Source organism: Vicugna pacos, chromosome 1, assembly GCF_048564905.1.
Source record: "Vicugna pacos chromosome 1, VicPac4, whole genome shotgun sequence".
Taxonomy (NCBI): domain Eukaryota; kingdom Metazoa; phylum Chordata; class Mammalia; order Artiodactyla; family Camelidae; genus Vicugna; species Vicugna pacos.
In genome coordinates this window covers 30,185,821-30,213,463 of record NC_132987.1, presented here as the reverse complement: position 1 = coordinate 30,213,463, position 27,643 = coordinate 30,185,821, and the positions used below count along the sequence as shown (strand labels likewise).

The following is a 27,643-nucleotide window of genomic DNA, read 5'->3' as shown; positions in this document are numbered from 1 at the left end:
TTTGAGTAGGGCTCTGATTTGGCCAAAAATTCAGCCAACTATATACTTAAATGTACACATCCTATAGCAAATTAAATCACACCAGCACAAAAGAACACGTATATACAAAATCTTTATAAATTCACATATTTGTCAAAAGTGTACAAGCAGTCTCAATTCATTGGGACACAGATGAGTATTTTTGTTCTCCACAGGTCACTGAATGAAGTCATTGTACAGTTCAGAGAAGCTATTCATAGAAACAACTAGTTTGAAAAACAATACTGTGTCATGTAAAAACGACAGTTCACGGCAGAAGGGAACACGGTGAGTGTTAATGTCTGCCGTAAAACACTTCATCTAACAACAGTACTAACTTGCTTGCTAAATAGGCTTTGACTTATAAGATGCACATATTTCCAGAACTGTGTAACATCTCTACTTATAAATTAATTCACAGGATTTGCATAACTGCTTTTTAGTTTCAACAGGCTGTTAGCAAAAATAATACGAAATGATCCTTTTGCAAGCAACACATTTACCTTCCTTCCTAAATGACATCACAGATTATAACTTGTTAGCCTTTCCTCTAAAAGGCCTGACATCAAAGAGGAAACAAGAGTTCTTGTTTTACCAGCCCCGAGACCTCGCTTGCTATGTGTCCACTGCTGTTCTTCACTGACGGACTGACCCAGCCCTCAAGGAGCTCAGAAATGTGTGCACAGGTAAGAAGAGCAATCCACGGAGGAGGCCACAGGTGCCCCCCTCATGGGCTCAGTGCTGTGGTGACGGGACAGAGCATGCGAGCCTGGCACACTCAACTCCCTTCTGCCACGTTACTCACAAGCAGGTAACTGGCTGGCAGACAGCATCTGGGGCATGTCACACGTGGCTCTGAGTCCCTGACTGATGTACCCTCCTTTGCCAGGTTTGCCCCCCTCTGTGGAAGAGAACGGAGTAGCCAGAGAGGGAACGTAGCTGCCAGGAACCATCACTCCATCTCCCTAAGTCTCCCAAACCCGCATTCCCTCCTTACGAAATGTATGTACTATTACAATGACTTTTCTCTCTCCTGGCACTAGTGGGAGAAATAAAGTTCTGCAGACACCTGCCATTAAAAGAGGCTCCAAATCATACGGAGTTTCCATTAAGGTCAAAATGTTATGTTTCATTTAGGTACCATGCTGGCTTGATACTTTTTAAGGCCCAATTTTATCTTCCTTGAGATCGTTAAATTGTTAAAAGTGTGTTTCAGCCAATTTCCTTTTGGAAATGGGAGAACAGTCAAAAACCTTGAAGGCAAATCAGCCTCACGTCAGTTTACCAGCTCATTGGGGACTATTTTTTAAAAGTAGAACCTCTGTCCTAGATTTAGGATTTTCTTACATGCATGAACCATCTAAATTCTATGTTGTTAGAGTAGCTTAGTTTTTATTAGGCTATACTTATCTAAGACCAATATTGGGTGAGATGGATTAAAAAAAAATCTTATAGACTCCATACTTTCCCTTCTAATGAGGAAAGAGGCAGCAAAAATTCAAGTGTCAATTTCTCTTTCCCAGGGAAAGATTTAGAAAAACTTAGCTCACCTTGAGAACTCTACCAGTTCCTCCTGAAATGAAGACAGCATTAGGATCAGGTCTGAAATATGAGGCAGAAAATATTTACAGAAGTGGGCATTCCTTAAAGACATAAAACCCTGCTAACACTGGAAGAACCACATGAAGGCGATATTGAAAGAGGGGTGAAGTGAAGCTGGAGAAAACCAGGACACAGCGTCTTACATACGTTTTGTTTTTATGCCAGAACATGGTGCGACCAGGAGCTGAGGCTGCCTGACCCCTGAAGTGGCCAGCTCAGCTGTCCTGTTTACCTTCTGCAAAAGGAGCGCTGTACACAAAGTGAGTTTGGCTACCTGGATCCAGTAGCTGTTCCTCTGAGAGAACAGGACCACCTGGCAAGCTTAAAGGCAAGTGTTTCCATTCTTTTAACAAATAGGCTGTGTTAAAATTAAAACCAGCCCTGAACCAACCAGCCCACCATGATGTAGTGCAAATGTGCAGTAACTAAATACCATGGGAGAGGCTACACATTGGTCTCCAGTCCCAGCAAACGTCCCATTCTTTCCACATTCTTATCAATGGTAGCTTGGCATGTTATCTCCTTGGCACATTCCATAGGAAACCAGCCTCTTTCTCCATCTCGCAGTCTCTCCCCTTCATACCAGCCTGCAAGGAAGAGGAGAGTCCTCATGGAGCACCAAGTATTTAGATGAATCTTGACTTACCAGCTCTAAGGGAGGAGGATATGAGCAAGTTTCAATGGCAGCATCCTGCCCCAGGTTGGGTCCATGGATAATGCAAAGTGAGGAGAGAGCCTGTAGTGAGTCAGCTGGGAGACTGTGTGAGCTGGGGCCGAGCTGTCTCAAGGGATGATGCTGTGGGTAGCAAGTCAATGACTTTTTTTTAAAGAGAGGAAGGAGGAGCTTCTGGAGATGAGAACTTGGTCACTGGGAGAGTGCGAAAGAAGGAAAACTTTTCATGGGTCCCTCTGAATAAGAAACCATGTGGCTGCATCCTGTTCAAAAATATTTAGATGCAATAAAGTATAAAAGAGAGGCAGATGCCTGTGAGAAAACTGAAGAAGGGCTAGGGTCATGAGCACTGAGGACAAAATGAGGCCCTGCACGCTGGACCATCAGTGCCCCTAAGAACGCTCCCACTCACCATCGCTGACACGTTGATAAATGAGGACCACATCTGCCACCTGCAGGGAGAGCTCATCTGGCTGCTTGGCAGTAAACGATCTAATGATTTCCACCTGGGTCAGTGCTGCGGGGGAAAAGGGACAGGATGAACTAGCAGAGGAAGAGCAAGACAGGTACAAATCAGTAGTTTGCATTCACTGTTTTCTCCCCCCTGTGCAATTCAGAGCCAGGCACAGATAGAAACAAGGTAGGTTTCTAAAAAGAAGCAGAAAATCTTTTCCAGGAACTCCCTTACTTGGCTAATAGCTTTAGAATTTTAGGAGCTCAGAATCGAATCAAAAGAGGCCTTTTATGATACATGAATCCCCTCGAAAACAGCCCTTGTGCATTGGGGAAACTGAGGCAAGACAGATTTGGTAATGTGGCAAGGCCATGCAACTGAGGATAAAATCAAAAATATATCCAGTTCTCCTGGCTCTTGTCCAGGGCACTCCCCCAGCCCAACAGCAGCAGCATGTGAAAGCTGTCAAAGAAGTTTAGAAATAAAAGGAGCTCCAACCGGAAGTTAGAAAACAAACACTTTAGACTTTCCCCCAAATGCTCAACCTTAACGGAACAGTTTTAACTTCAGTGACTTGCTACTGGCTGACCTATTACTTTTTTTTTTTTTAATATGAAACTTGATTCTAGGGAACTTTCACCACAATCACTTTAGCTTTGACTCTGAACTTAAAGCTGATTTTTGAGTCTTCCAGGATATCCAGTTCTGCTGCCCTGATTCTCTGGACTTGGCCTTCCAGCTAGAATCATCCAAAGCAGCAGCACATCAGAGTTCAGGTGCGCAGCACATGACAGCACCCTTTACTGTTAATACAATTTTTTTTAAATGTTACTTGACTAAAAAAGGTCAAAAGAAAGGGTAATTTTCTTGAAGGTTAAAAGTACATTTCAGCTTAGACTCAGACCATCACTGTGGAGGTTTAAACATGCTACTGTTGCCCATGAGCAAACAGCTGGAGATTTAAGAGCTTTCCAGAACAAGTGGGGCCTTCAATGTCAATTTAACTTAACCTTCACTGTAATAACCCCGTGTTGTAGGTAAGGATGCACCTGACTTGCAGGTGATTTATGAGGCTCAGGAAGGCTATGCAGTGATCTGCCACGTTCACACAGCAGAGAACTGCACCTTGGAAGCCAGACCCCTTGACTTCCAAATGGGTAGCAGCCAGTGCTGCTGCAGGGCAGCAGGAAGGAAACCTTGGAGGAAACTCACAAAGCAGGGATGGTGATGGTTAACCATTAATAATAATAATGTGTCCACTAGTGTCCAGCAGGGGGCAGAGCCCCTCCACGTTCCAGAGTGGATGGCCCTCCAGGTACTTACAGGTTCGATCTGGAGGCTGCTTCCCACTGCTGTGTCCTAGGGCGGTTATCCAGCGGGCCCGCTCACTCCTAAACACAGAGGACACGGCCAGTTGAGACTCAAGGTGCTCAAACACAGAATGAAGTATGTTTGAGAATGCCAAGGCATTCCTCCAAAACAGGGGAGAGTCTCTAGAGAGGTAAGCAGCTGGCCTTCAAAACAAGGGTAAGAGTTACTTAAAAATGATAATCTGAACAATCTAAAATAGGCCCCGAACGAGTCACGGTCAAACAGTTCTAAATGAATTTGGCTTGGGATTAAATGGAATTTTTCATATGACAACTTAACATGTAATAAAGAGCTGATTACAATAACAAAATCACAAAAAGATTTACTACTCTCAATCTCATGTTTAACATTTCAGAAAAGTAAAAAAAATCCTAAGTCTCTCTCCACTTCTTCCTTTCCCTTTCCTCCAAACTCAAACCATTTTTGAAAAAAATGAGAAACCTGACATTTAAAGTTCTTTCATTACTCATACAACTAGTATTGCCAAATACAAACCTTATTGAAACAGACATTCTTTGACTGTTCTCAGATGCTTAAAATGGTTTAGTGACTACAGCCAAAAAAATTTAAGGGACAAAACCAAGACTTTTTATACAATATTCAGCTATAATTACATGAAACAGAGTAATTATTTAACAAAAGGATTAAAGGTTCAGATAAGCAAGCACTACGTAATACAGTAACCCCGAGTTTCTGATTTGGAAGCGTTAGGACTGTGATTAACTAAACCACACACACACACACGTACACACTTTAAATCTTTTAAGAAGCATTTATTAAACACACTACACGGCACATACAGCACTTGACATCCATCATTTCCTGTAGGCGTCCTAGGAGCCCGTCTGAAGGAGGAAGTTCCGAGATTAACTATCCAAACCAAGGTCAGCGTCTGCCCCGCCACTCCACCTCCGTAAGAAGGGGTGCCTTTACCCCTGGTAACGGCCTGCACCTGAGAGATGCGTCTCACTGTCACCCCATCTTCACGCCCTGACGTGCACCCGTCCTTCCATGCAGGCAAAGCAGACTTCTTACAGTCAGGAACGCCTCCCACTGTTTCACATCTTTCCTATTTGTTCTTCTCACTCTCAAGGACAACCTTCTCTCTGTTTTTAGCAAGCTCTGCCCACTCACCATCACCATCTCAAATTGTTTTATTTTAAAGCACTGTGCTACAGTGCATACAGATCTCAGTATTTAGGGAAACCCACATACCCGTGCCACAGATCAAGATACAGACGTGCCAGGAGGTTCCCTTTTGTGCCTGTCCATCCAGTAACCACCCGCCAAGGCCACTGCTGTTCTGACTTCCACCATATAGACAAGTTCTTCCAGTCTTGTACTCGATGAAAATGGAATCATACAATCCTGTGTGCTTTTGTACCTGGCTGCTTTTGTTCACGATATCCACTCAGTATTGAGAACACAAGCCTCACCTCCTCCAGATGGCCTCTGATGCATGACTCACACTGCCGTCCCCATCCCTTCCTGATGCTCCTGTCCCCACGCTCCCCTCTGCACAGCTTTGTCACACGCTGGGCAGCTGTGGGCCTCCTGAAGGCAGGCATCTTACCTACTCGGTTCACCACACTACCTCTAGAACACTGCCTGCGCACAACAGAAGTTCAATAAATGCTGACCTCTGATAAAAGATTCCCACTCATCGCACACTGATCCCCAATCTTTTATCACCTTGTCTGTTTCTCTGATTGGGCCATAAACTCCCCAAGGGCAGAAATTGGGTCTTGTAAATAGTCTTAGGGAGCACGTATGTGCAAGGTACCATACTTTTTTGTATTTGGCGAGTACCATCTAATCTTTACAACAATCTTGAAAATACTACCTTTATTATTTCTACCCTTTTTAGAGGACAAAGCTCAAGTCTGGAGTACTGCTCACTGTAAAACTGCTAAGTGGTAAGATCAGAATATAAGCCAGGCAGCCGGAGATCAGTGACTCAGTGTTGTAGCGTTCCCTAGCAGGTGCTTACAAAATAACGAGGGAAGGCAGGAAGGGCGGAAGCTGCAGCCTGCTGCAAGACAGACTTATTTAAAAGAAAATGGGGATGGGCCCTGGTGGAGCTGGTGTGTCAAGGAGTAATACACACAGTTTACACAGAAACTGATGACACCATCTTGCTTTTAAAAACTCTCTCCCTGATACAGGACAAAGGGCTTTAGGATGGTTTATAAGAACAAGAAGCACAACCTCCTTTAAAATAATCCCAAGCAAACACTTAAATCTTTGATATCTCTCTGTTGCGTAAGATCTCTTTTTAAATTCAGGCTCAACTAGAATTCCCAAAGCACAGAGGCAGTTGAAAACTAAACAGTATCTTAAGGATGAAGAGCTGTTTGCCGAGAGTAACCTAACAAGAGCCCTGTGCGTCTCTGTATGCCGTACACAACTCGTAAGACTCATCACGGGCTCACCACGGCGTCTTTACACGGCCCTGCCGCCGTCCTGCATGTGGGACCCCCCGGCCGTGGAACGTCTCTGGCACTGAGTGGCCGGTTTTAGTGGGGGCCTCACCCCGCAGCCAGCTTCCAGAAGTCCAGATGAAATCTTTCGCTCCTGTGGCATGCTGCCTGGAAGCTAATGGCATCCCTTAGACACGGCGGCCCCTCACAGGGACTCCAGAGGACAGAACAAGACACTCCTTGTTGCCTGGCTGAAAGGAGCCGCTTCTTGAAATGGCTTCAATTGAGTCAGTCCCACCCTCTCTTAGATGCCATCAAAACTGCACGACATTACCCGGGGCTTCCGAGAGCCGTGCCAAGGAGCTCCCTCCCATCGAGAGGCAGAAAGCACGGCATCTCTAAAGCCGGGAGGGGACTTGCTCCGCATAAAATGGAACTAAGAACAACAACAGCAACAAAACCAGGGCATAGACGTACCCACTATTAAACTTGGGTGTCAAGCCGAGGCTCACGCGAAGCCAGCTATTTTCTCCAGGGACAGTATGAGACAATCAACACGAATTCACCATCCTCCGATGCCCAGTTCACTGAGATTTCCCTCTGCCCAAACGCAGCGACAGAGTCAGCGAGGCGGCACTAATGGCGACCCGGGGCACGTCGGCTTCCAGGGCGCTCCGGACCCGCCTTCCCTCACCCACCGTTCACTGAGTCCCTGCGGGAGCCCCGTGCTAGGCTGGGGTTGCCAAGTGAGTACAACGGGGTCTCTTGCTCTTCACAGCCCTCACTGTGAAGGAGCAGACAGAGCAGAACACACACGCAAAATCCAATACATCGTGCAGTGCAGGGTGGACCCTCTACATAAAAGCCACTCGACCGAGAGAGAAAGGAAGCTGGGTTGAAAAGAGACCCTTTTAACATAAACAGCTGGAAACGCAGCCTTCTCTGTGCGTGGCAGGAAATGCTGCATCTGCAGTTCCCTGCTCAGGAGCGAGCTGTCATAGCACCTTGTCCCGTCCCTCAAATGAATAAGTAAGCACAGGAGGTTTAGACTTAATTGGGCACAGATCGAAGAGACAGCCAAATCGGACGTCTCACTGAATTACAGGCATCTGCTAGAAAAGAGATACAGACTGAGAAAGTGGAAAGCAGGCTTTGGAACCGAGAGGCAGGACAGCGGGTAAGACTGAAGGGGACGAACGCCCACCCAGGGCTTACCCGACAAGGGGGTCTCCCTGGTTTTTCCATAGTAGCCGAGAGATCTCAGCTGCTGTTTAACCTTCCTTTTATCCTTCTAAAAATGGCATTTGACCAGATACCTTCTGTGCTCCTCCTCACAGCCTGCAAATTTACCCGTGGTTCCTTTTGAAACTCCTATACCCATGGTCACTGGGGACAGAAAGTCCTCTGAGCCTTCCTAGGATTGTGGAGACACTGGGTTTTGCTTGCTCTGTCACACGTCCAGTTCAATAAACTGACCCATGAAAGGAAACCCACAAGGTAAAAAAAAGTCCTGGAGGATGCTGTGCGACAAACCCTGAGAAAGCTAAACACCAGTGGCAGTGACTAATTTAAAAAATCCAGCCAAAGCAAAATAGTTCCCCTAGCCCACTAAGAGTTTTAGAATTGAGTTTCTGTGACACGTTGCATAGTTAAGTCAATTGTCTCTTCTTTATCATCTCCAACAGCTCATGAGACCTAGTCTGGTCCAGAACCTGGCATTTACCTCAAGTGGGTAATTACCTGTTTCCCTGAAGAAAGACCCACTCCATCACCTGCCCTCCTTTTATTGGAGTCAGTGACGAGGATCATATAGGATTAAATCTGTTTAAAGGCACTGTACAAATGTAGAGTACTCGATGTAGATTCCTGTAATACATTTTTTCCACATAAATTTTCATCTCTACATTGTGGATTTTCCTTAAAGGATGAAGTCTAAGAGTATGTCAGATGTATTATCTACAAATTTATCCCATCCTCTTTACTTCCTGGTAATTGAATCATTAACAGAGGCAGGAAGAGCACAAAAGACGGCCTGCAAACAATGCCCCTTTATCAGAAGGGTCGGGAATGGGTGCGCTGAATGGCCGACAGGACCAGCCACATTCATTAGGCTTTTAGTTCATTCTGGGAGAGAGAAATTTTGAAAAGGACCTTTGATTACAGTTTCAGGTGATTATATCCTAAAACTAAATCTAATGGCTGAAGAAAGTCTGCAGTTCATTGCTGAACATGTCCTGATGCCTCACCCCTGCACAGGCTGGACCCAAATGCCATCCACATTCCACGGCGGACGCAGGAGGCCAAGGACGCCACTTGCCGCAGCCTCGCTTGGTGCCAGCTGCAGCTGTCTGGGCTTCATTTTAATGAAGGCAGACAAAGGGGGCTCTTGGGCTCCAGCGGTCCTCTTGAAAGGCCAGAGGGAAAAGAAGTGACAGCAGTTAAACATTCTTCCTTTGTCCTTTTATAAAGGATGAGCTTCTGTATTTTTCACAGACTACTGTCTCCCTAATAATACAATGACTTAAGATCTTTAACGAACAAATAGATATAACACAGCATGGCTTAGACTTACATCCTAGAAAAAGCTTAACCATATCCTTAATAGAAAGGCTAAAAAACAAGTGGAATTTAGATAAAGCTTGTCCTAGCAGCACAACAACAATGAACAGAGATGGCTCAGGAAGCAGGATTTCCCTACATGTGGCTACTAGTCTACCTTGCCATGGATACAGAAAAGCTAATTATATTAACTGTGAGGCAATTCCAAAAAGACTTATTGGGAACCTACTTTGTAGAAAGTGAGACAAGGACAAAACTGGAGCTGAGTGTGGGAATGAGTAATAAAACGGTGCAGAATTGATTGGAGAGAAGGAGAAAGGTTAGATGGCTATGAGGGTGGTTCAAAAGATAAAGGATGTATGGGATGTCCTGGAAGAAGGCAGGGGGAGGGAAACATGTGGAAAGATGCAAAAGACTTTCCTAAGGGAAGAACCAGTCCAGGATGGATTTGTTCAGATCCAGGAGCATTGGAAATGACACCAATTCTCCAGACTGGATAACTTGAAATAGCACCAAGGGTACCATTTACAGAAATGCGCGGGTCATGGTGATGACTGGTTCCAGGCAGGCTGCATTTCTGAAGGGACAGTGAAGAGGAATGGTTCCACGTGAGAGCAAAATGAAGAGCACACAGATGAAATCTCCAAAGGGGGTTAGTTAGCCTGAGAGAGCTGGATGGCCGAGAAAATTAAACGACATTAGAGGTAAAAACAGGAAGACCAGACAGCAGGGTACGGTACCCAGGAAGCCACTGCCCATCTTCTGACAGAGCGCCCTCCACTGGGTGGCAGAGGAAGAAGCCATACTGAAGACAGTAAAGGAAGACCTCGACAGACGGCGTCCACTGCTCAAGCCAAAAACCCAAAGCATCATCGATTCTTTTCTCTCACCCACAGCCACCTCAACTCATCCAATCCGTAAGTTGGTCTTACTGTCTCTGCCTCCACAATGTAATGTTTCCTCCAGTAGACCACAGCCCATGCCACCATCAGGATGCCCCTGGACTGATGCAACAGGACCCTAACTGCCTTCCCCACTGAAACTTCCTGCCTCCACACCAGTCTTCCATGGAACTCCCCACTCTGGCTTGTGAGGCTCTAAACCTGTGCTTCTCAAACTATCTGGGGTGAAGAACTGGTCCTCATCACCCCCCGACCCCTGCTCCAGTCCACTGTGGACCAAGTATACTCAGAAATAAAATAAAAATGAGTGACTGTTAAAACAGTCACATGCTTTGGTGCTGCAGAAATGTCAAATTGCTATATATTTTTAACTGTGTTCCTCAAACCAAGCCAGTAACGGTTGAGGACTGGCAGCCCACAGACCACACTGGAATAGCTCTGCAGAAACACTCTGGCTCCATCAGCCCCTCCATCACATACCCTCTCCCTGGCTTGTTCTGACGTAGGCAGTCTCACTATGCTCAAGCCAAGTTTGACGGCCTTGAACTCGTTTCCCTAGGAGTTTAGCGCTTGTGCCCTCTGCCTGGACCACTGCCCGCACTTTTTCACAGGTGGACTCCTTCCAGTCACTCAGGGCTCAGTACAAATGTAACCTCAGAGAAGTCTTCCTGCCCCAGCTAATTCAGAGAACGTATCCCCACCTCTAGGACTTAACGTTCACTGTGAGTACATCACCTGGCTTTACTGTCTCCACTGCACTTACTTTTAAAATTGGATGAAGAAATGCTTTCCCATGTCCCAGCTCACTGTGGGCACACAGACATAAGTTATTCCCTGGAACAGAAGCCCCCAGAGGGCGGGACCCAGTCTCTACTGTCTGTCCACTGCCACATCCCAGCACTTAGAACAGCACCTGAAAGGATACAAGTGCTCAACTAGAATTCACTGAGTTAACAGGGAGACGTGAAAGCTACTCTCTCGAGAAGGGCAGCTGTAAAGGGAAGGAGAGACTTAGAGGTGGAGGGGGCTCGGAGCAGCGCAGCAGAGGGCGGGCGAGACAGCAAACGTGGGGAGAAAAGTGAACTAACAGGAGTGGTTCACACAGCAGACACTCGGAATTCTCAGGGGCAAGAACACCAGGAGCAGCACCGAGGGGTTTCCTTGCAGAGGAAAGACGGCGAGAGCTCTTGAGAATGAGACATTTGGTAATTCAAGGAGTTCTGAGAATGGCATTCCAGGCAGTGGGAAAAACACAGGCACAGGCGCAAAAAATAAGGAAGTTTCAAGTGGAAAATAATTTGGGGGATGCACCATCTGTTCACCTATTCTGTTATAAAATCTTTGAAACCATATGATGCCCTAAATATCACCCCCAGATACTTAGTCTATGGACTCAAAAAAAAAAAAAACTGCATGTTTTAGTAGTTTCTCACATTTAATAGCAAGTGGCTTCCTGGAGTTTCCCTTCCAGAGCCAGCACAGGCCAAGCTGAGCAGCAGGGTACGGGTGGAACAGTCCCCTGGCTGGCAGCTTCTCGGTAAGAAGCTCTAAAATTTGGTGTTAGAACACTGGATTCAGGAAGGTCAAGTTTAGTCCCACCTTTGTCAGTAACTCACTTCCTGTGTGGCTTTAGGCAAATCACTTCACTTCTGTGAGTCTCGTCTCACATCTGGGGAAAAACCGAGGGAGTGGATGGACCACACACTCCGATTAGGGTCATACACATACATCACTGTCTCAGGACGCTTTGGAGAGTCAGAGTTGTAGGTGCTGTTCTTATTTTGACAGAACAACAAATACAACAGTGATCCCGAAGAAACCAAGGTGCACAGTCACCTCCTCTGCCTGGGGACACACCCAGGGTCCCTCCCTCAGGTTCTGTAGCTGGCTCAGTGCCTGGCAAGTCCCAGAGGCTCACAAAGCATTTGCCCCATTTCATTTTGGTGAGTGTCTCTGCATCACTGATGTGATCAGAGCTACCGCTCTGCTCTTCCAGTTTCACTGCCCTGTGATGCTGCATGTCTGCGCACACAGCCACACTCTTCCTACTGCTGATTTTCCATTCCGTGTATCCCCACGTGGCCTCTGCTAAGAACACGTTTTCAAACAAGGTAAATATTTAGCTTTGAACCCCACTCTTTTTCACACTAAAAAAGTAGCCAAAGAATGTACGCCACTGGTCTGAGATTCTGCAATTACTCAAGGCCAGAGTGATGGTCAAAAACCTTGTTTTCTCAACTAGATTGCTAGCGGACCATTTTAACCACATAAACCATGAAAGAGAGAAAAGCTAAAAAAGTCACCTATACATTGTGCAAATCTCAGAAGCAAAGAAAACATTCTACCTGGACCAAAACTGATTACTCAAAACCAGGTAGCCCAGAGCTGACCTGCGCATTTCCAAATACAGCACAGAACAATCTGCTCGACTTTTAAACAGCTCAGTTTTTTCTTTGAGCAAAGTGCGTCTTGGCTGTCATGTATTTTCTTTCAACACCAGTGATATTTTATGCCTTGTATGTTTAAAAGTATTTGTCCATTTATTTCCTTTCCGACTGTAACTAAGTTAGTGGTGGGGAGGGGAGTGACAGAGTCACTCCTTCCATACCCGAGACAGATGCCCCTCTGCCCCTTCTGGAATGTTCTCTTGCTATTAATTAAAGAACGACAAATATGAGTCATCCCTACGGGTTTATGGGTGACATAACCAGACATTCTGAGAACGTGTCTGACTGAGGAAATGAACATGCATTCAGTCCACGCAAGATCAAACGACAAGAGGGTGGAACAAAGGCTACAGAACGTCCCAGGAAGACAGATGGAGCCTCAGTGTAGAAAGAGCTGGACCTGCCGGCTTACTGCCTACTCTCCTGGAATAATCTCGGAAACCAGCGGCAGAGATTACATAAATCATGGATGAGACAGTCAGGAAAAGTTACACTGATATGTTTTAAAGAACAAACAATCCCGATAAACACCGAGAAAAAGAAAACACAAAGTGAAACCAACAACACTTTCTCCCTTACTAACAAGGACAAAAGAAAATCTCTTTCTGAGAATTGTCTAGAACGTCTGGGCAAGTGCTAATCTCCAAAGTGTTTAAGACTTTTTCATCCTTAAAATCCTTTAAGATCCAAAGCTCAGACACTCAGTTCTCTTTTTCAATAGTGGCTTCCCCAAACAGAGGAAGTCCATCCGTCTTCACAGCCAAGGGGTTTAATCATCTTTAGAGCCGAAGAAATGCCTTCCTCAGCCCTGGTCCTGGGTGTGTCTCCTGCACAGACCACTCCTCCCCCTAAGGTGCCCTCCCCGGGGCAAACACGGAGGAGCATCCTTGGAATGTGGCAGGGCTTCCCATCAGCTTTCTAGAAGAATTCTGGGACCTGAGGAAGAGGCATTTCTTTGTTTTACAAACGGACACATAGGATGACACTCCTTTTCTTCATTCCATCAGTGAGCTCTCACATGCATTTGGAATACTCCCTTTTGGTTGTTTTTAAATCTCAAATAGCTTTCTATCCACCAGCCCTCTAGGTTTTCTTCACCCCTTTGAAAAGCTACTTCTAGTGGCCCAAAACATGAACCAACCATTTAGTTTTATGTGGTGCCTTTTTTCATGTCTCTCTTCAATGATCCAGGGACCCTGTTAAAATACTCTTAAAAAAGTGAAGATCCTCTCTTCATGTTGACTTTTGCTAGGATTTTGTTGCAGTCTGAGAGTTGTTACTGACCAGCGGCTGATCTGTTTTAATCACACCCTGTGGGAAGCACGGGGACATAGGAGGGAGATGGCGTAGGAGCCTCAGAGGACCAGGAATTAGGGAACTTCTCCTTTCCCTCCACTGCCCACCCTCTGACCCACCATAACACCTGCCTGTGGTAAGTGTTCTAAGAGCAGGTTTCTGGTTTCCAAACAAGTTGGTCAACCATCTTTAAGTCAACAAAATCGGGAGGGTGGCCTTGAAATTTAAGCCCCCTTCCGTTCATCGCGTGTGAGGCAGACTGCGAACTAACTGCTGGTTTGCAGTACAGACACGATGACTGTTCTGCGTCTGCATAAACGCTTGATGGGAAAGAAGATTCACCAACATGTGTCCCCAAACTGAGGATCTCTGGACAGAAGTCACCGGGCTCTTTGCTGTCTGGTTGACGGTAGGCGACTGAAAAATGACTTCAACTCCATGGCTGAGAAAACTTACGGCCTAGAATCAAACTAGCAGTAAGTCATATTCCTAGGGCTCCTGGGTCATATGTTTATCAATGATTAAAATGAAATGATGTTTAAGCCACTTTTAAACATCAAACCACACTACCTGAAGTCCAGTGCATCCATCAGGATTCATGGGGACAAAAGTAACACTGTCCACCTCTCAGGACTTGAGAGCATCACAAGGAAAAGACGAGCATCAGTATAAAGCACCCAACTCTGTTTGGTGCGTAACAGGCATTCAACAAAGAAATAAGTAGGAGGTACTGTTTCCAGCTTTCAGGGAGTCTGTGGACCACGGGTAATTGGGTAGGGAAGCCCCAGAGCAGAGATTCTGAAACCTCTCCTGGCATTACTTACTGCGTCTCAGCTCCCAGCAGCATCTCCACTCTCTCGTTCGCGTGGTTACTAAGGACTGTCAGCGTGAAGAGGTGAATGGCAGAGTTCTGTCTGGAATACAGCATCGTCGAACTGTTCTTCCCTGGAGAAGAATTAAGCTCCCAACTGTCACAAGACTCCACCAGTAGCTGATCTCTTAAAGAATAATCATTGACATTGTAACTTTCTTCACTGTAAAGAGAAGGGAAGAACACGTGTAATTCAGGGGACAAGGCTGTGACACTGTCATTTTTCAAGTCACATTTCTGGGGAAAGTGGTGGGGGAGGGAAGGAGGACAGGGAGGGAGTGATTTATTTTAAAACAGGAATTGGAGAGGGGAGGGTGTAGCTCAGTGGTAGAGTGTGTGCTTAGCATTCAAGAGGTCCTGTGTTCAATTCCCAGTACCTCTGTTAAAATAAACAAATAAAATAATAAAGAAGTAAAAATAAAATAAACCTAATTACCTTCCCCCCTCCAAAAAAAGTCTTTAAAAATAAATAAAATAGGAATTGGATTTTGAATTATATCTGATTATGAATCAATATAACCCTCCAAAATTAAACCTATTAATTACTGTTCTTCCGTGATACACTAAGTTGTATCTTAAGTATAAAAGCAATATTAAAAACAATGATTAAACCCTCTAGGTTTCATCTTACATCATCCTGGGATTGTTACAAGTGAGACACGCACGCATTGTGGTAACGCCAGGACAGTTACACTTCCCCAGTCTTACCTCTGTCCGCAGGGTAAAGAGGGCATCTCAAACCTCCTCACACTCTGGGTGATGAGGCTGCACTCCCAGCCTCCGAACCACCAGACCCAAGAGGGGAGAAGAGCCCCGGAGGTCTGCGTGCTTCTGGCAAGGTGCCCACCCCACCCTTCTTTCCCGCGGGCACAGCCTCACCACCTGCTTCTGAAACCACCAGGACTGACCCCGCCAGGCCCTCTTCCCCTGCTTCCGCCCAAGACCCCCGGGTATTCTTCCTTCCCTTGGAGGCACGCTCACCCCATAGCACTGTGAGCGAGCCTGATCCGGCCCCATCTCCCTGAGCCCCTCGGCTGGGTGCTGAGTCCTTCCACTGCATCCTCCAGAAACGCACCTCGCTAAGGGAATCCAGCAAACTCTTCTAAATCCACATTCTCATCTCCAAATTCTCCCTTTAAACCTTTTTGCCTTAACAGAAACTTGGCTCTTCCTAGAGAACACAGCCTCTGCTAAAGGCTCTCTGCCTGCTTGAGTCTCATTACTTCTTCCAGACAGTGATCGCTTCCTCCTCCCAGACAGTCCTCAGCTAGAAATGATGCCATCAGTCTCCAGGCCACCATCACAGTCAGCTCCAGACCCCTGGATCCTGCCTTATCCTCACTCACGAGTTTAGCTGCTGGCTTACTGTCTCCAGCACTACTACTTTCTTGAATTTCCACGTAGCAGATCCTTCCATTACCCGGCCTCTCAGTTCCTTGACCTCCCTCTTCTCCGGTGACTGACCTCATCGTCACCACCTGCCTGTAATCCTCGTCAAACACCACCATCTAACCAGCACCGCCAGTCTGTCCGACTCACCTCTCCTAAATCTCAACCCCAACAACGTTAACCCCCATTCCTACAACCCACGGACTCCACCACCTGTCTCCCCACTCTTAAACCCTTCATGTCTCTCATTCATGCTTATTAAATTATCCAACTTGAATTTGTTGACACCTAGTAATAATCACTCCTTGCACACATAACTCCTCTTGGCAAATCCCATCCCTGGTTAGACGCAGCTCCCCTCTATTCTGCATCTGCACCCTCACAGCTGAACATGGCAGAGCTCAGTAATAACCACTGGATAAAGGAATGACCATGCAATACATTCTAACGTATTCTAGGAACAGTACTGGATAATTACCTTACTTGATAATAATGCAAATGTATGATCTCAGGGCAGCAAAGAGAAAAGAAAAATCCTTGTGCTCACTTCTACTAGGAATTTCAGAATAGGCCATTTTACTCAAGATTTATTAGACTTTTTTCAAATTCAGTGGTGGCATCTGCCTGTCAACCACTCCCTTGTAACTCTTTTAAAAACTTTATATAATCTTTTTAAAAATTTAGTTTGACAGATTCCCCCCTCCACCTCCCCAAACCGGGACACAGTTATATTATCTATAAAAGCAAAATACTGCCTTTTGGTCAAGGCTATTTGTTGCTAGGGTAATAATCTGTATTAACTGAAAGTTCTCATGGCAAGAGCATCTCCAAAGCTCTCCTGAGACTGCCTACAGGCCAGCACAACTGCATTCAGAATATATAAAATATATCTCATATCAAATAAGGCTCAAAGTCCATGAGATTTTTACAAAAGGAGGAAGCAGGGTAATACCCTTTACAAACAAGTAATGTTATATTTTTAAAAGACCATGTTTACCAGAAACTAAGCAGTCAGAGTTTGACAGAGCAAGTACTGGGCTGCACCTCACAGGCCTGCAAGTCTTGTAGCTGCCCGGCCTCGAGCCCCAAGAGAGAGCCCAGAGACGTCAGTGGTTTATTGGCAAGGGGGTCTCAAGCATTCAGAAGGGTCCAGGAGCAACACTCCAGCATGGACTGCAGCCGGCAGGCAGGACACGACAGCAGTCTTTGGTGCTAAGGCGAGAAGGAGGCGCTGTTCATAGGGGGAAATGACATCAGGCAGGCTCGTGTCTTATCCGGGAAACCAGCAGCTGGGGCACATCCCTCACAGCCCCTCAGGTTAACAACCATCATGAGGGCAGATGTTTCCCTTTAGTAAACTAGCAGGTGGAGCCGTTCTGGCCTAAGGACGAGAACAGTCACCAGCTGGGGCAGGAGGTGAGCACGCTCATGTGAGTAAGACGAAGTGAAGCAGGGACTGGTCCAGCAGGGGCCGTGTAGAGAGCAAGAGGACAGCCATCCTGAGTGGCCAGACCATACAGAGGTGAAGATTTTAACAGTGTCTAGATATCTCAGACAGAGATGTAATAGCCCAGGACTCAGGATAAAACCAAAAAAAAAGCAAAACCTCAGCATCAAGAACAAGAGGGAAAACCAGATGAATGAGGACCTCCTTGTTACTGTCCTCCGTCTGCACCTCCAAGTTACTCTTTTGATCCAACTCACAAGTTTAACTTAAAGTTAAACTTTAAGTTAAAGTTACCCATTTCCAGTTAAAAATAATTCTGCTTCAGCCAGAGAAATCCAGGCTCCCAAATGTTGTGCACATGAGGTAGTTAGGCAGTGCTCTCAGCAGTGACACTGCATACGCATTCTCTGTATTCCCAAAGAAATAAAAGGCAAAGAAATCTACACGCTATAGAGCCATCACTCAAGATGACTCATATTCAAAAAGTCTTCACCATAAAGTGGTTTTCACTTCTATTACCCCAGTGGAATTCAAGACCAAGGGTTCACAGGAAACTAAATGAATATGAATAAACAAGGTAAGTCTTTTTTTTTCTCTTAATTTTCAGAGTTCATGTTTCCCCCAGTATTTGCCTGAATACAAACAATACCAGCTAGTGTGTTTCAGTGATGCATTAAATCTTTGTCTTCGGCGGGTAACTAGAGACAGAACAAGCAGACAAGTGAATAGAATGTTTTTTCACTGTTCTCGTAAGGCATGACAACTGCAGCGCCATCAGGAACGAGGGTGACCGTCCGACCCAGTTCCTGCCTGTTGTCACACGTCCAGCTGGGACAAAGAAGAGCAGCCGCCGACCTGATTTACAGCTACGTGAGTTCACTCAAGGTATCGGTTTCCACACATCTGCACATCTGGGTCACTGGATCTGCCTGAACACTGAACGTTCCCACTGTTTTGACTTCTGTATCCAAAATACGACGCAGGAAACAAGTTTGCTGTTTTTTTTAACTGACTCAATAGTGTCACCCAACATCATGATTTTATGCAGACCTGTGAACTGCTTCATTATGTAATAAGTAATGTCTACAACTTCTCTACTCCTTTAATGAATTTAATAGAAAAAAACTTGATTTCGCTGAACATTGTCAAGTATGTTGATTATCTTCAGCTGTTCTTCAAACCCAATGGGATAAAACTGAGGAGGAGCTCACTCTTGCTACAATGTTCATGCTCACACACACACACACACACACACACACTCACACACACGCACATACACCTACATGCTTAATCTCATAAAGGTTCAAAACAGTATTTTTCTCCTCTCTGAATCCGCGAAATACTGAATGAAATCCATTCTCCTAATGTCAGCCAGCCCCTACTCTGTCTCTCAGGTTAATACAGCAGGGTCACTGTTAAAATACATGCTTAAGCAGAAGGTAAAGGGGAGAAGCCACAGTCAGACGCAGCGCTTTAAAACCGCGTCCCTGCCTCCGCCAGCCACCCGTGCCCAGTAAGCACAAAGCAAGCTCAGCCGGGCTGGGAACTGACCCCTTTCCTGAGGGAAGCTGATGCTAATCAGACTTCCCCGTGTTTGTTTCCACCATTTAACAAACATATGGTTTACATAGTCTCGGGAACAATTTGGATCATGTAATTAGGAAGTTAAACTGCTCAGAAAGAGGCAAATGGAAAAGCCACCTTTCCTCACATGGCGAAGTTTATATGTCCACTTCCTCTGATTGTCCTGTGCGCGCTCAGTTACCAGAGGCTCCTCTCCCTACCAGTCAGCTGCTCTGTGGTGTAGACAGCGATGGGTCTCCCTGTTGAAACCCACTTAAAGTCCTAGTAACATTTGTTGAGATTCCTTTCTTTTCTTTTTTTAACAAGATAAAAAAAAAAAACTATCCTAGAGAACAGGGTATGGTGATAAGTAAATCCCTCGCTCACTCGTCCCTGGAAGGCATTCTTCTGTTGAGCAGCTCAGCCAGCGTTTGGTTCCCTCCATGCAACCTGGCAGCATGGGCTGGAAAATGGTCCACCTTTTTGTGAAGAGTGGACTTCTTCAAGTGATTATTATGGAACACTTTTGACTTACTCACCCAGAAGTTTCTATAAAGGTTGGAATTTTTCATAATGGGCGTATGTTGACTACTTTTAAATCAGGACAACTCTGACAGCTGCATACAACATACATACGTTTTTAGAACAGCAAGACAGCCTGTGGACACATGCAGGAGTGAGTGCAGCATGGCAGACGCCAGGCTCAGCACAGGGCTCATGCTGGGAAGGAGCGGGAGGAAGGGGATGGTGGTGGAGAGGTTTTAGGTGTATCTGCAGTATTACATCAGGGATTTGTTTAAAAAGAGCTCTGACGACAGCGATGTAGCAAAAATTAATACCTGGTAAACCTGGATGACAGGCATGCCGACGTTTGATAATTTTCTGTATGTTTGAAATATTTCGCAATTCAAGGTAAAAAAATTTAAATAATAAATGCATAGATGTGAAGACTGTCATCATTCCAGACGTCTGTGGATGTGTGTGGGTACGGTGAAGTGACTCTTGGGCAATGGAATCTTTTTTGCCCTACAAACAACTGATTATGGGCAGATAACATCACTGACTGAAAATACTACAAGGTGTGAGTGAACTCACTGAAATGGTTGGGTTAAAAAAAAAAGGCTTCTCTATACATGAATGAGTAACACTCAGAAAATACAATGGAAGAAGTCATCTTAGTACAAAATATTTAGGATTAAATTTAAATTCCTTCTATATGAAGACAGGCTTCAAATACTTTAGAAGGTCTGAATGGCTAGAAAAGTTTGATATCATAGAGATAACCATTCTTCCTAAATTAATACACAATTTTAACACAATCTTACTGAAAATACAAACAGGGTTTGAGGGAGCAGCTAGGATGGGAAATGGTCAAGCTGATTCTAAAATATGCAGAAAAATAAACACGTAAGAACAGGAAGATTGTGAAAAAGAATGACAGTGAACTAGCCATATGATACATTAAAAACGTATTTTAAAGCTACAGTAATTCAAAGACTGAGACTGATAGGCATTTGCTGACAGATGGATTAGTGGAACAGAACACTGACCTCCAACACACATGAGAACGTAGTACATGATACAGGTGACATTTCAGAGCTGTGGGATATTGATGGGTTAGTCAACAAATAATATTGGGACATCTGGGGAAACGTCTGAAAAATCTTTTTAAAGTTGATTCCTAGTCTTACTCCGTAAACCAGGGCATTTCCTTGGACCCAAGCTCTGGGTGTAAGAGTCAAGAAGAAGAGGTGGTGATATCAGGGACAGGCCTTTCTAGGGGTCACAGACCCATGAGCACCTGCCTCGTGGCCAGGGCTACACATGCAAATACCTTAGGAAGAGCTCCTACCTGTGCCCTTATGAGCAAACATCTTAGGTACATAGGATGACCAGGAAAGAGAAATAGGCTAGCTGACCATGATGGAACCAGGGGTATGAAAGCAGAGATGGAGATGGGGGAAGCAAGGGGAACAGCTAGACTGTAAAGCCAGTGTTTCCACACCCCCTGCTTCTCAGCCCTAACTGTGAGCTGTCTCACCTTCCACCTTGGCATTGTTCTGGAACTTTCTTTTAGAGCCAAAATCTGACCAACTGCAAGGAGAACGTCCACATCTTCCTTTTGTAAAAGAGTTAAATTGAAAAGAAGAGATGCTATCAAGGATTATCCAAAACAAAACAGTGATTTTCTGCATCTGTTGTTGAGTGATATTTTTTACCTGTTTAGGAGCTCCCTTTCCATTGGCTTTGTTTAAAACATTCACCCAGCAGCTTCCCTGTCCTGAATAAAACCTTTACCTGAATCTGCTGGGACAAGACAGCTGCTAGCTGTCTCCCAAGCTAGCAGCTGTCTGTATTTTCTCACACCCTTGTGCCCACATGCCAGCAACCTGCTCCCCAGTCATGGCAGCCTGACACCCTACCAAATCCAATGACCTGATGTCACCACTACCCTTCTTGGCATCTACAGAATCGATGAGGGTAAGCACCTGTGACATCCTGAAACTCTATCTTCCTCTTCTAGTGCGTTCTGGAATAGTTCCAAGTTATCCTTTTTTATGGTCATTCCTAGACCCTCTTGCTTTTCTCTCAGGGGTTCATAATGACTCTGCCAGTCTCCCAGTGTGTGGATTCACATGAGTCCACGAGGCTTTATCAGATCAAAGAGATTCTTCCTTCTTTCCTTCAAGGCAAATACAAGAATTTCTCCTCTGCAGATTCCAACTCGTTTCTCTTCCCCCTGGGAAAACACGACTGCTGAACCCCCGTGCTCGACCTTGTGCTTAGCTGGAATAAGAAGACTCTAGTTAAGCTAAGTTCCTAGGACTGACTTATGCTGAAACTTACTCTGACTTCAAGAGGTCAAAACACTTTTTTCACATGACTGAAGTTGATTTCCATTTTAAAGCTTGGTTTTAGTATTATACAAACAAAATTTTAGTAGAATAATACCCAATTTTAAAGTAACAAAGTACAGTATAACAGGTACGAGTACAGACTTGATTTAGAATGTCTGGTAAGAATCTCAAGTCCATCACTCACTCGCTTTGTGATCTTCAGCAAGTTACTGGTCCTCTCTGTGTTTCAGTTTTCTCACTGGTAAACTGGAGACAGCAGTACCAATCTCTTTGGATTATTGTGAGGATGAAATGAGAGAATACATTTACTATCTTGTTGCAGGTGAAGCTCTTACAATCATGCCTGGATCATAGCCAGTAAATGTTATCAGCTATTACTTTAAATCTTCCCACAGAACATTATGCTTTTAAATTGCCTGACATTTTGTTAAAAACCTAATAATTATCGGTGCTTTGCAAATGAGCAAGTGAACCAAGCCTAATTAGAGCTAAATACTCGTGTCAAGAAATTCATAATTTGGCAGGGGCTCTGACCAGCAGAACAATGCAAGATACTTACCCAGAAACTGATTTCAAACAGCCTTCCTTGCTCAGCTCCTCAAAATAATTCTGAAGACTAACAAACACGCCACTTGCTTCCTAATTCATTGTCAAGATAACAAATAGTAGAGAGGAGGGCTGCATTCATTGGTAAGATAAGGCTCTGTTGTGATTCACTGGCACCAGAAAAGATGGGCCAGTAAGCCCCAGCATGCCCAGGAAGCCCTCATTCCTGTCACCATGGAGCTCCAGATTCCCCAGCCTGGGCCCTTCTGGCTGCCAGGGGACATCCTGAACCCATGGTCCTCGACAAAGAGGAGCTGGGCAGGTCCAAGAGGCTGTCCCACATTACTGGAGCCTTCTCCCTGGTGTAACCAGAACACAGCAAAGCAGGCACCCTCTGAAGTTTGTGACTCCAAATTACAGAAGTAACCCCCACACTCCAATCCAGGTTGATCTTCACCGGCTTCTTTGAATGAAGGTAAAAATATACCAAATTCACTTCTTTCAGCCGCAAAGTTCTCCAGCATCTCCTAATCAAAATGCAAGGGATGTTGCAAGAAAATCACTACTGCAAACAAATACACGTGATTCACATCAACTTACGAAAGAAGGAAAGTCGACCAGTGGTTAACTCTCATTCACCTGCAATCTCACAAGGGCTCTTGACGAGAGGGAGAGGCACGGAGTTAAACTTATTTAAATATGGCTGTATTTCACAGGCCATAAATCCAGATCTGGCCTTAAGAGTGCACCAGACCTTCAGCCGTGTAGCAGTGGCTTAAGGTTTCAAACTGTTTTTTTAAACAGTAAACTATCCTCGAAGCAGAAGGGCAATAATTTGATTTATGCCAAATCTTTAGAGAGAGACACACAACACTAGGAATATTGATGATATTCAGCCAGTATCAGCCCCTCAACAGGAACTACTCACTGTGGTAAGAGCTCTGGGTGCACCACCTCCTCTGACTCTCACAGACACTCCAGAAGAAGATGACACTGCCATACCCATTGGACAGATGAGAACACTGAACACGGTAACGGCAACTTGCCCAAGCTCCACGGCTGGGATGTGAGCGCAGCTGTATCTGCCCGCAGACATCGAGACTGTGCTTCTCAACCAGTGCAGCTGATTTCAACACAGAACTGCAACACGGACTCTTCTTACAGACTGAGGAAACCATGCCCTCACAACTTGCGACATCAGAGGATCAAGGGTATGTGGGGTGGTGAGGGAAAAAGAGGAGGAGGCAGAGGAAAGGGGCTCTTATTTCTCTCCCACTCCATCTCTCCATCTTGATTTTAGAACCCGATCCAAGTGGTCAGAAACAACCAGGTTTCACGTTCCAGGAATAAAAGTGCTTTGAGTCAGAGTCAATATTATTGCCTTTCCTTTATCCAAGATACTCAAAGTTAATTTCCCGAGGAAGGAGTTTATTTGGCAGAGGGAGAGGGGCAATGTCAGGTGGCCTCTAAAATGGGAAAAGCCGCCAAACTGGAAAAAGCTCAAAATGGGGCCAAACCAGCCATGACCCTTCCCAGGGAGCCTGCACCACTTTACGCTCCTGGGCATTCAAACTCCTTAGGAAAATGGAAGTTCTTACTTCAATCTCTGAACATATGATAACGATCTGGAAATATTCTATTACAGAGAATTCTTTTTTTAAAACCTGAGGATGTGGAATGTACCGCAGAGTCCGAGTTATGTCAATATACACAGCATTTATGGAACTGGGAATCAGGAAGTGGAACTCTTCTGTCTTAAAATATGCAGGAAGGAAATGTTATGAAAAGGAAACGCTCTTCCCCACACTCCTGATGCTAGATTAGCAAAAGGTAGAGGACAGCTCACAAATGCAGTTTGGTACCACTTCTAACTTTCTCTCCTACGAACAGCAGCAGTATAAAAATACTCACGGAACAAAAACTTGCTATGGAAAAGGTGTTTATCACAACAAACAAAAAAAGTGCAAGTTTCTAGGCAATTTTTCCGATGAGGGATAGGTGAAAATATTCTAGAAAAATGAAAGTAAGAGATAATGAACATAAATTGTTAAGAGAGGAGGTTCTGGAGTCAAAGACTCAGATTAGAATCCTAGCTTTGCAGAGAGACCTTGAAAAAGAGACTTCAGCGCTCCCTGCCTCGGTGTCCTCATCTGTAAAATGGAAATAATACCAGGTGGCTGTGATAACTCAACAATACGTTGCACTGTGTACACTGAGCACAGGGACTGGCACACTATAATGCTTGATGGCATAGCCTCTTATCATCATTATTGCTATTACTACTTACTTAACTATACACAATGCCCCAAAACCTCAAGGCTGGATCAGTTGTGGGTGCAGAATCCAGGAGAATGAAAGAAACAAATCAGGATGTGATTACATTTACTGGTATAGACAACAAGACAAGACTAGATTTCCGCATTCTTTCAGTCCTGTGCCCAGCATGCAGACCAGGCCAGTCTATCCACTTGCTCTAAATGTGCTGCAGGGCACTCCTGGGCAGGCGGGAGCAAAAGGACATTAATGGTCGAGACACACACGAACCACAGCTGGATGACCAATGCCAGCCAAAGGGAAGTGGGTCCTAACTCTCCAATCACTGTTGTCTTTTTTAAATCTAACCCCTTGCCCCCATTTATCTTAAAGGCAAGGTGTTAGTTCTTTTAAAGAGCTCTTCCTGTTCCCCAAATTGCTCACGTCAATTGGTGTTCTGTGGAATACAAGGTTTCCCAGTTGTGGCTGGAACTGTCCACTGTCTCATCAGCTGCCATCCTGCCCTGCTTCACGGCTGACTTAAAATGCTCAAGGCTCTCCTGGTCCCCTTTATCATACGCTGGCTTCCCCAGCCTCTCTCATAACGACAAGTCTTGTGACCCAAGATCAACGCACGAGATATACAAGTCTTCTGAAACTGTCTAGGGAATGTTTTCCTCTGCTGATAAAAAAGCAAATCCCCTGGAGGAAAGAGCCCCGTTAGTCAGCCTCTGTTCCCCACGCTCGCCTCCCTCCTACATCCCTGAATGAAATCATGGTGCCTGGACCTGCAGGAGCCATGTGCAACCATGAAGCTCTGTACACAGGGGTAGAAGGACACGGCACACTGTGGCCAAAGACCGGGAAGGAGTGGGTTATGCGTGACCACTGGACCCAGCCTGCTCACCCTCGCTCTTCATGTTTAGAGAGAGAAGTGTCTTTACTGCTTGAGCCACTGCTATTTGGGAATCCTGTTATTTGTAACCAAAGCCTTCCAAAGTGACCCAACAGAAAACTTCCCAAAGGGGAATGGAGTTTCCCAAACCCACTTTTCGTGTGTGTGTGTGTGTGTGTGTGTGTGTGCAGAATAATTTAACATTTTTATTGCTTAAACCCTTTTGTATGAGTATACTTTTACTTACAGCCCAAAACATTAGTTGACAGTAGTACAAATTAGAAACAAACAAAAAACACCTCCTCTATAAAGCACAGTTTTGCAAATGTAGTCCTAAGTGGTTTCCAAACAGAGGTTACATGATATTTATGTGCAGCTGTTCAGTTTATTGGCAAAACTCCAGATGTGAGAAGCCATATGATAAACAAAGCTCCAGATTTCTTTTTGCCAAAATTAATTTAAAATGAATATATAACGGAGCTGACTACAAAAATCACGTCTCTTTTTAAAAATAAAGGAGAATTCAAAGAAATTTTATCTTGGGAGTGGAACAGGGGAGGGCTGCCCATTGAGTAATGCATTCACTCAAATTGTTTATATACAACCACCTACATGATTGACTCACAGTTGACAGATATTTATTAAATGGTCATTATGGGCCAGGCGAAGGCTCTGCACTGAGGATGCAAAGGTCAAACGAGACAGACATGAACACATAGTAACACAAATATTATGACAGAGAAAGTGCAGGGTTTTATGGGAACGCAGAGCAGCAGAAATAAACCCACTCTGGAGGGATGGATAAGAACCCCCAGTGGATGTGACAGTTAATCTAAGATCTAAAGAATGAAAGGACTTTTCCAAGAAAAGCTTTGGGGTAGAATGGGGTTACGGGATAGGCAGAATATTCCAGGCAGAGAAAGCTGCATGTGCCAGGCCCTCGTGGCTAGAAGCAGGGTTCAGTGAGGCATCTATGCTAAGTGCAAGGTGCGACCATGGAAGGGCTGTTTGCAGGCCACAAAATGAGTTGATTTGTCTTTTAAAAAAACATACCCTGGCTGTGGAATGTAAACTGGATGGAGGGCTGGTGGCATGAATCCAGTTAGCTGTGTCTTCCAGGTGAGTTCAAGGTGCTGATACAAGGGCAGTGGTGATGTGTGAGGGGAGCCCGGGACTGGCGGGGTGGGCAGCATGGTGAGGAAACGGGCAGTCAAAGGGGGCTTTCAGGTTTATTGTGGAGCAACTGAGTGGATGGAGCAGCCTTTCACTAAGGATGGAAGAGACCCTGGAGAAGACACAGGTTTGAAGGAGGAGATCTGGACATGAAGGTAACCTCTGAGACCTCCAAACAGAGATGTTCAAGTCACATGACCATGATGACATTCAGAAATCTATGGAAAACGGCACCAGTCAATGTTAAAAAAAAAAAAAAGAAAAAAGAAAAAAACTGTGTGTCCAAACTAGCTTGAGACCTTACAGCACATTTCTTCATTCTGTGTTTAAGTGAGGTGGTGGTGAGGGGCTGGGCAGCACAGGGGGTTGAACTGTGTCCTCCAGAAAACATGCTGAGGTCCTAACTCCTGGTCCCTATGCATGTGGCCTGCTTTGGAAATAAGATGAGATCATTCTGGATTACATTGGGCCCTAAATCCAGGAAGTGATGCTCTCATAAGGAGAAGGAGATTCTGAGACACACAGAGACACGGGAGAGAAGAAGGACAGCTGAAGACAGAGGCAGAGATTGGATTTACGCTGCACCAGCCAAGGAGCCACGGGGCTGCCACGTGGGGAAGAGACAAGGATGGATTCTCTCCCGGAGCCTTCAGGGGGCTGTGGCCCCACCAGGTTCTTGACTTTGGACTCCTGCCTCCAGAACTGTGAGAGAATAAATGCTTATTATTTAAAGCCACCCAGTCTGTGGTCCTTCGCTCCAGCAGCTGTAGAAACTATTAAAGGGAGGAAAACTTTGTTCTCAGCTTCAGAAGAGATTGGGAAGGAAGACCGAAGCCAGAGAGAAGGCGCCGAGTGAGAAGGACAAGACGGTTAACCACCTTACAAAGCCAGTCTGTGGGGAGTCGG

General features: G+C 45.2%; 1 protein-coding gene and 1 long non-coding RNA gene across 3 annotated transcripts in view; one reads left to right on the top strand and one right to left on the bottom strand.

Moving 5' to 3' along the window:
• Positions 1-98: 98 nt before the first annotated feature.
• ARHGEF26 (Rho guanine nucleotide exchange factor 26) overlaps positions 99-27,643 on the bottom strand; it is a 117,712-nt gene continuing 90,167 nt past the window's right edge. For both annotated transcript variants that reach the window (XM_006202826.4, XM_015237997.3), the window contains exons 12-15: positions 14,567-14,776; positions 4,071-4,138; positions 2,706-2,810; positions 99-2,207 (exon numbers count right to left, since the gene is read on the bottom strand). In XM_006202826.4, the coding sequence (XP_006202888.2) occupies positions 2,065-2,207; positions 2,706-2,810; positions 4,071-4,138; positions 14,567-14,776 (526 nt within the window). In that variant the 3' untranslated portion in view covers positions 99-2,064. The remainder of the gene's footprint in view (positions 2,208-2,705; positions 2,811-4,070; positions 4,139-14,566; positions 14,777-27,643) is intronic.
• Positions 934-19,960, top strand: LOC140696036 (uncharacterized). The gene is made up of 3 exons (XR_012071976.1): positions 934-1,020; positions 1,786-1,948; positions 18,204-19,960. It is a non-coding gene; the product is annotated as an uncharacterized lncRNA (long non-coding RNA).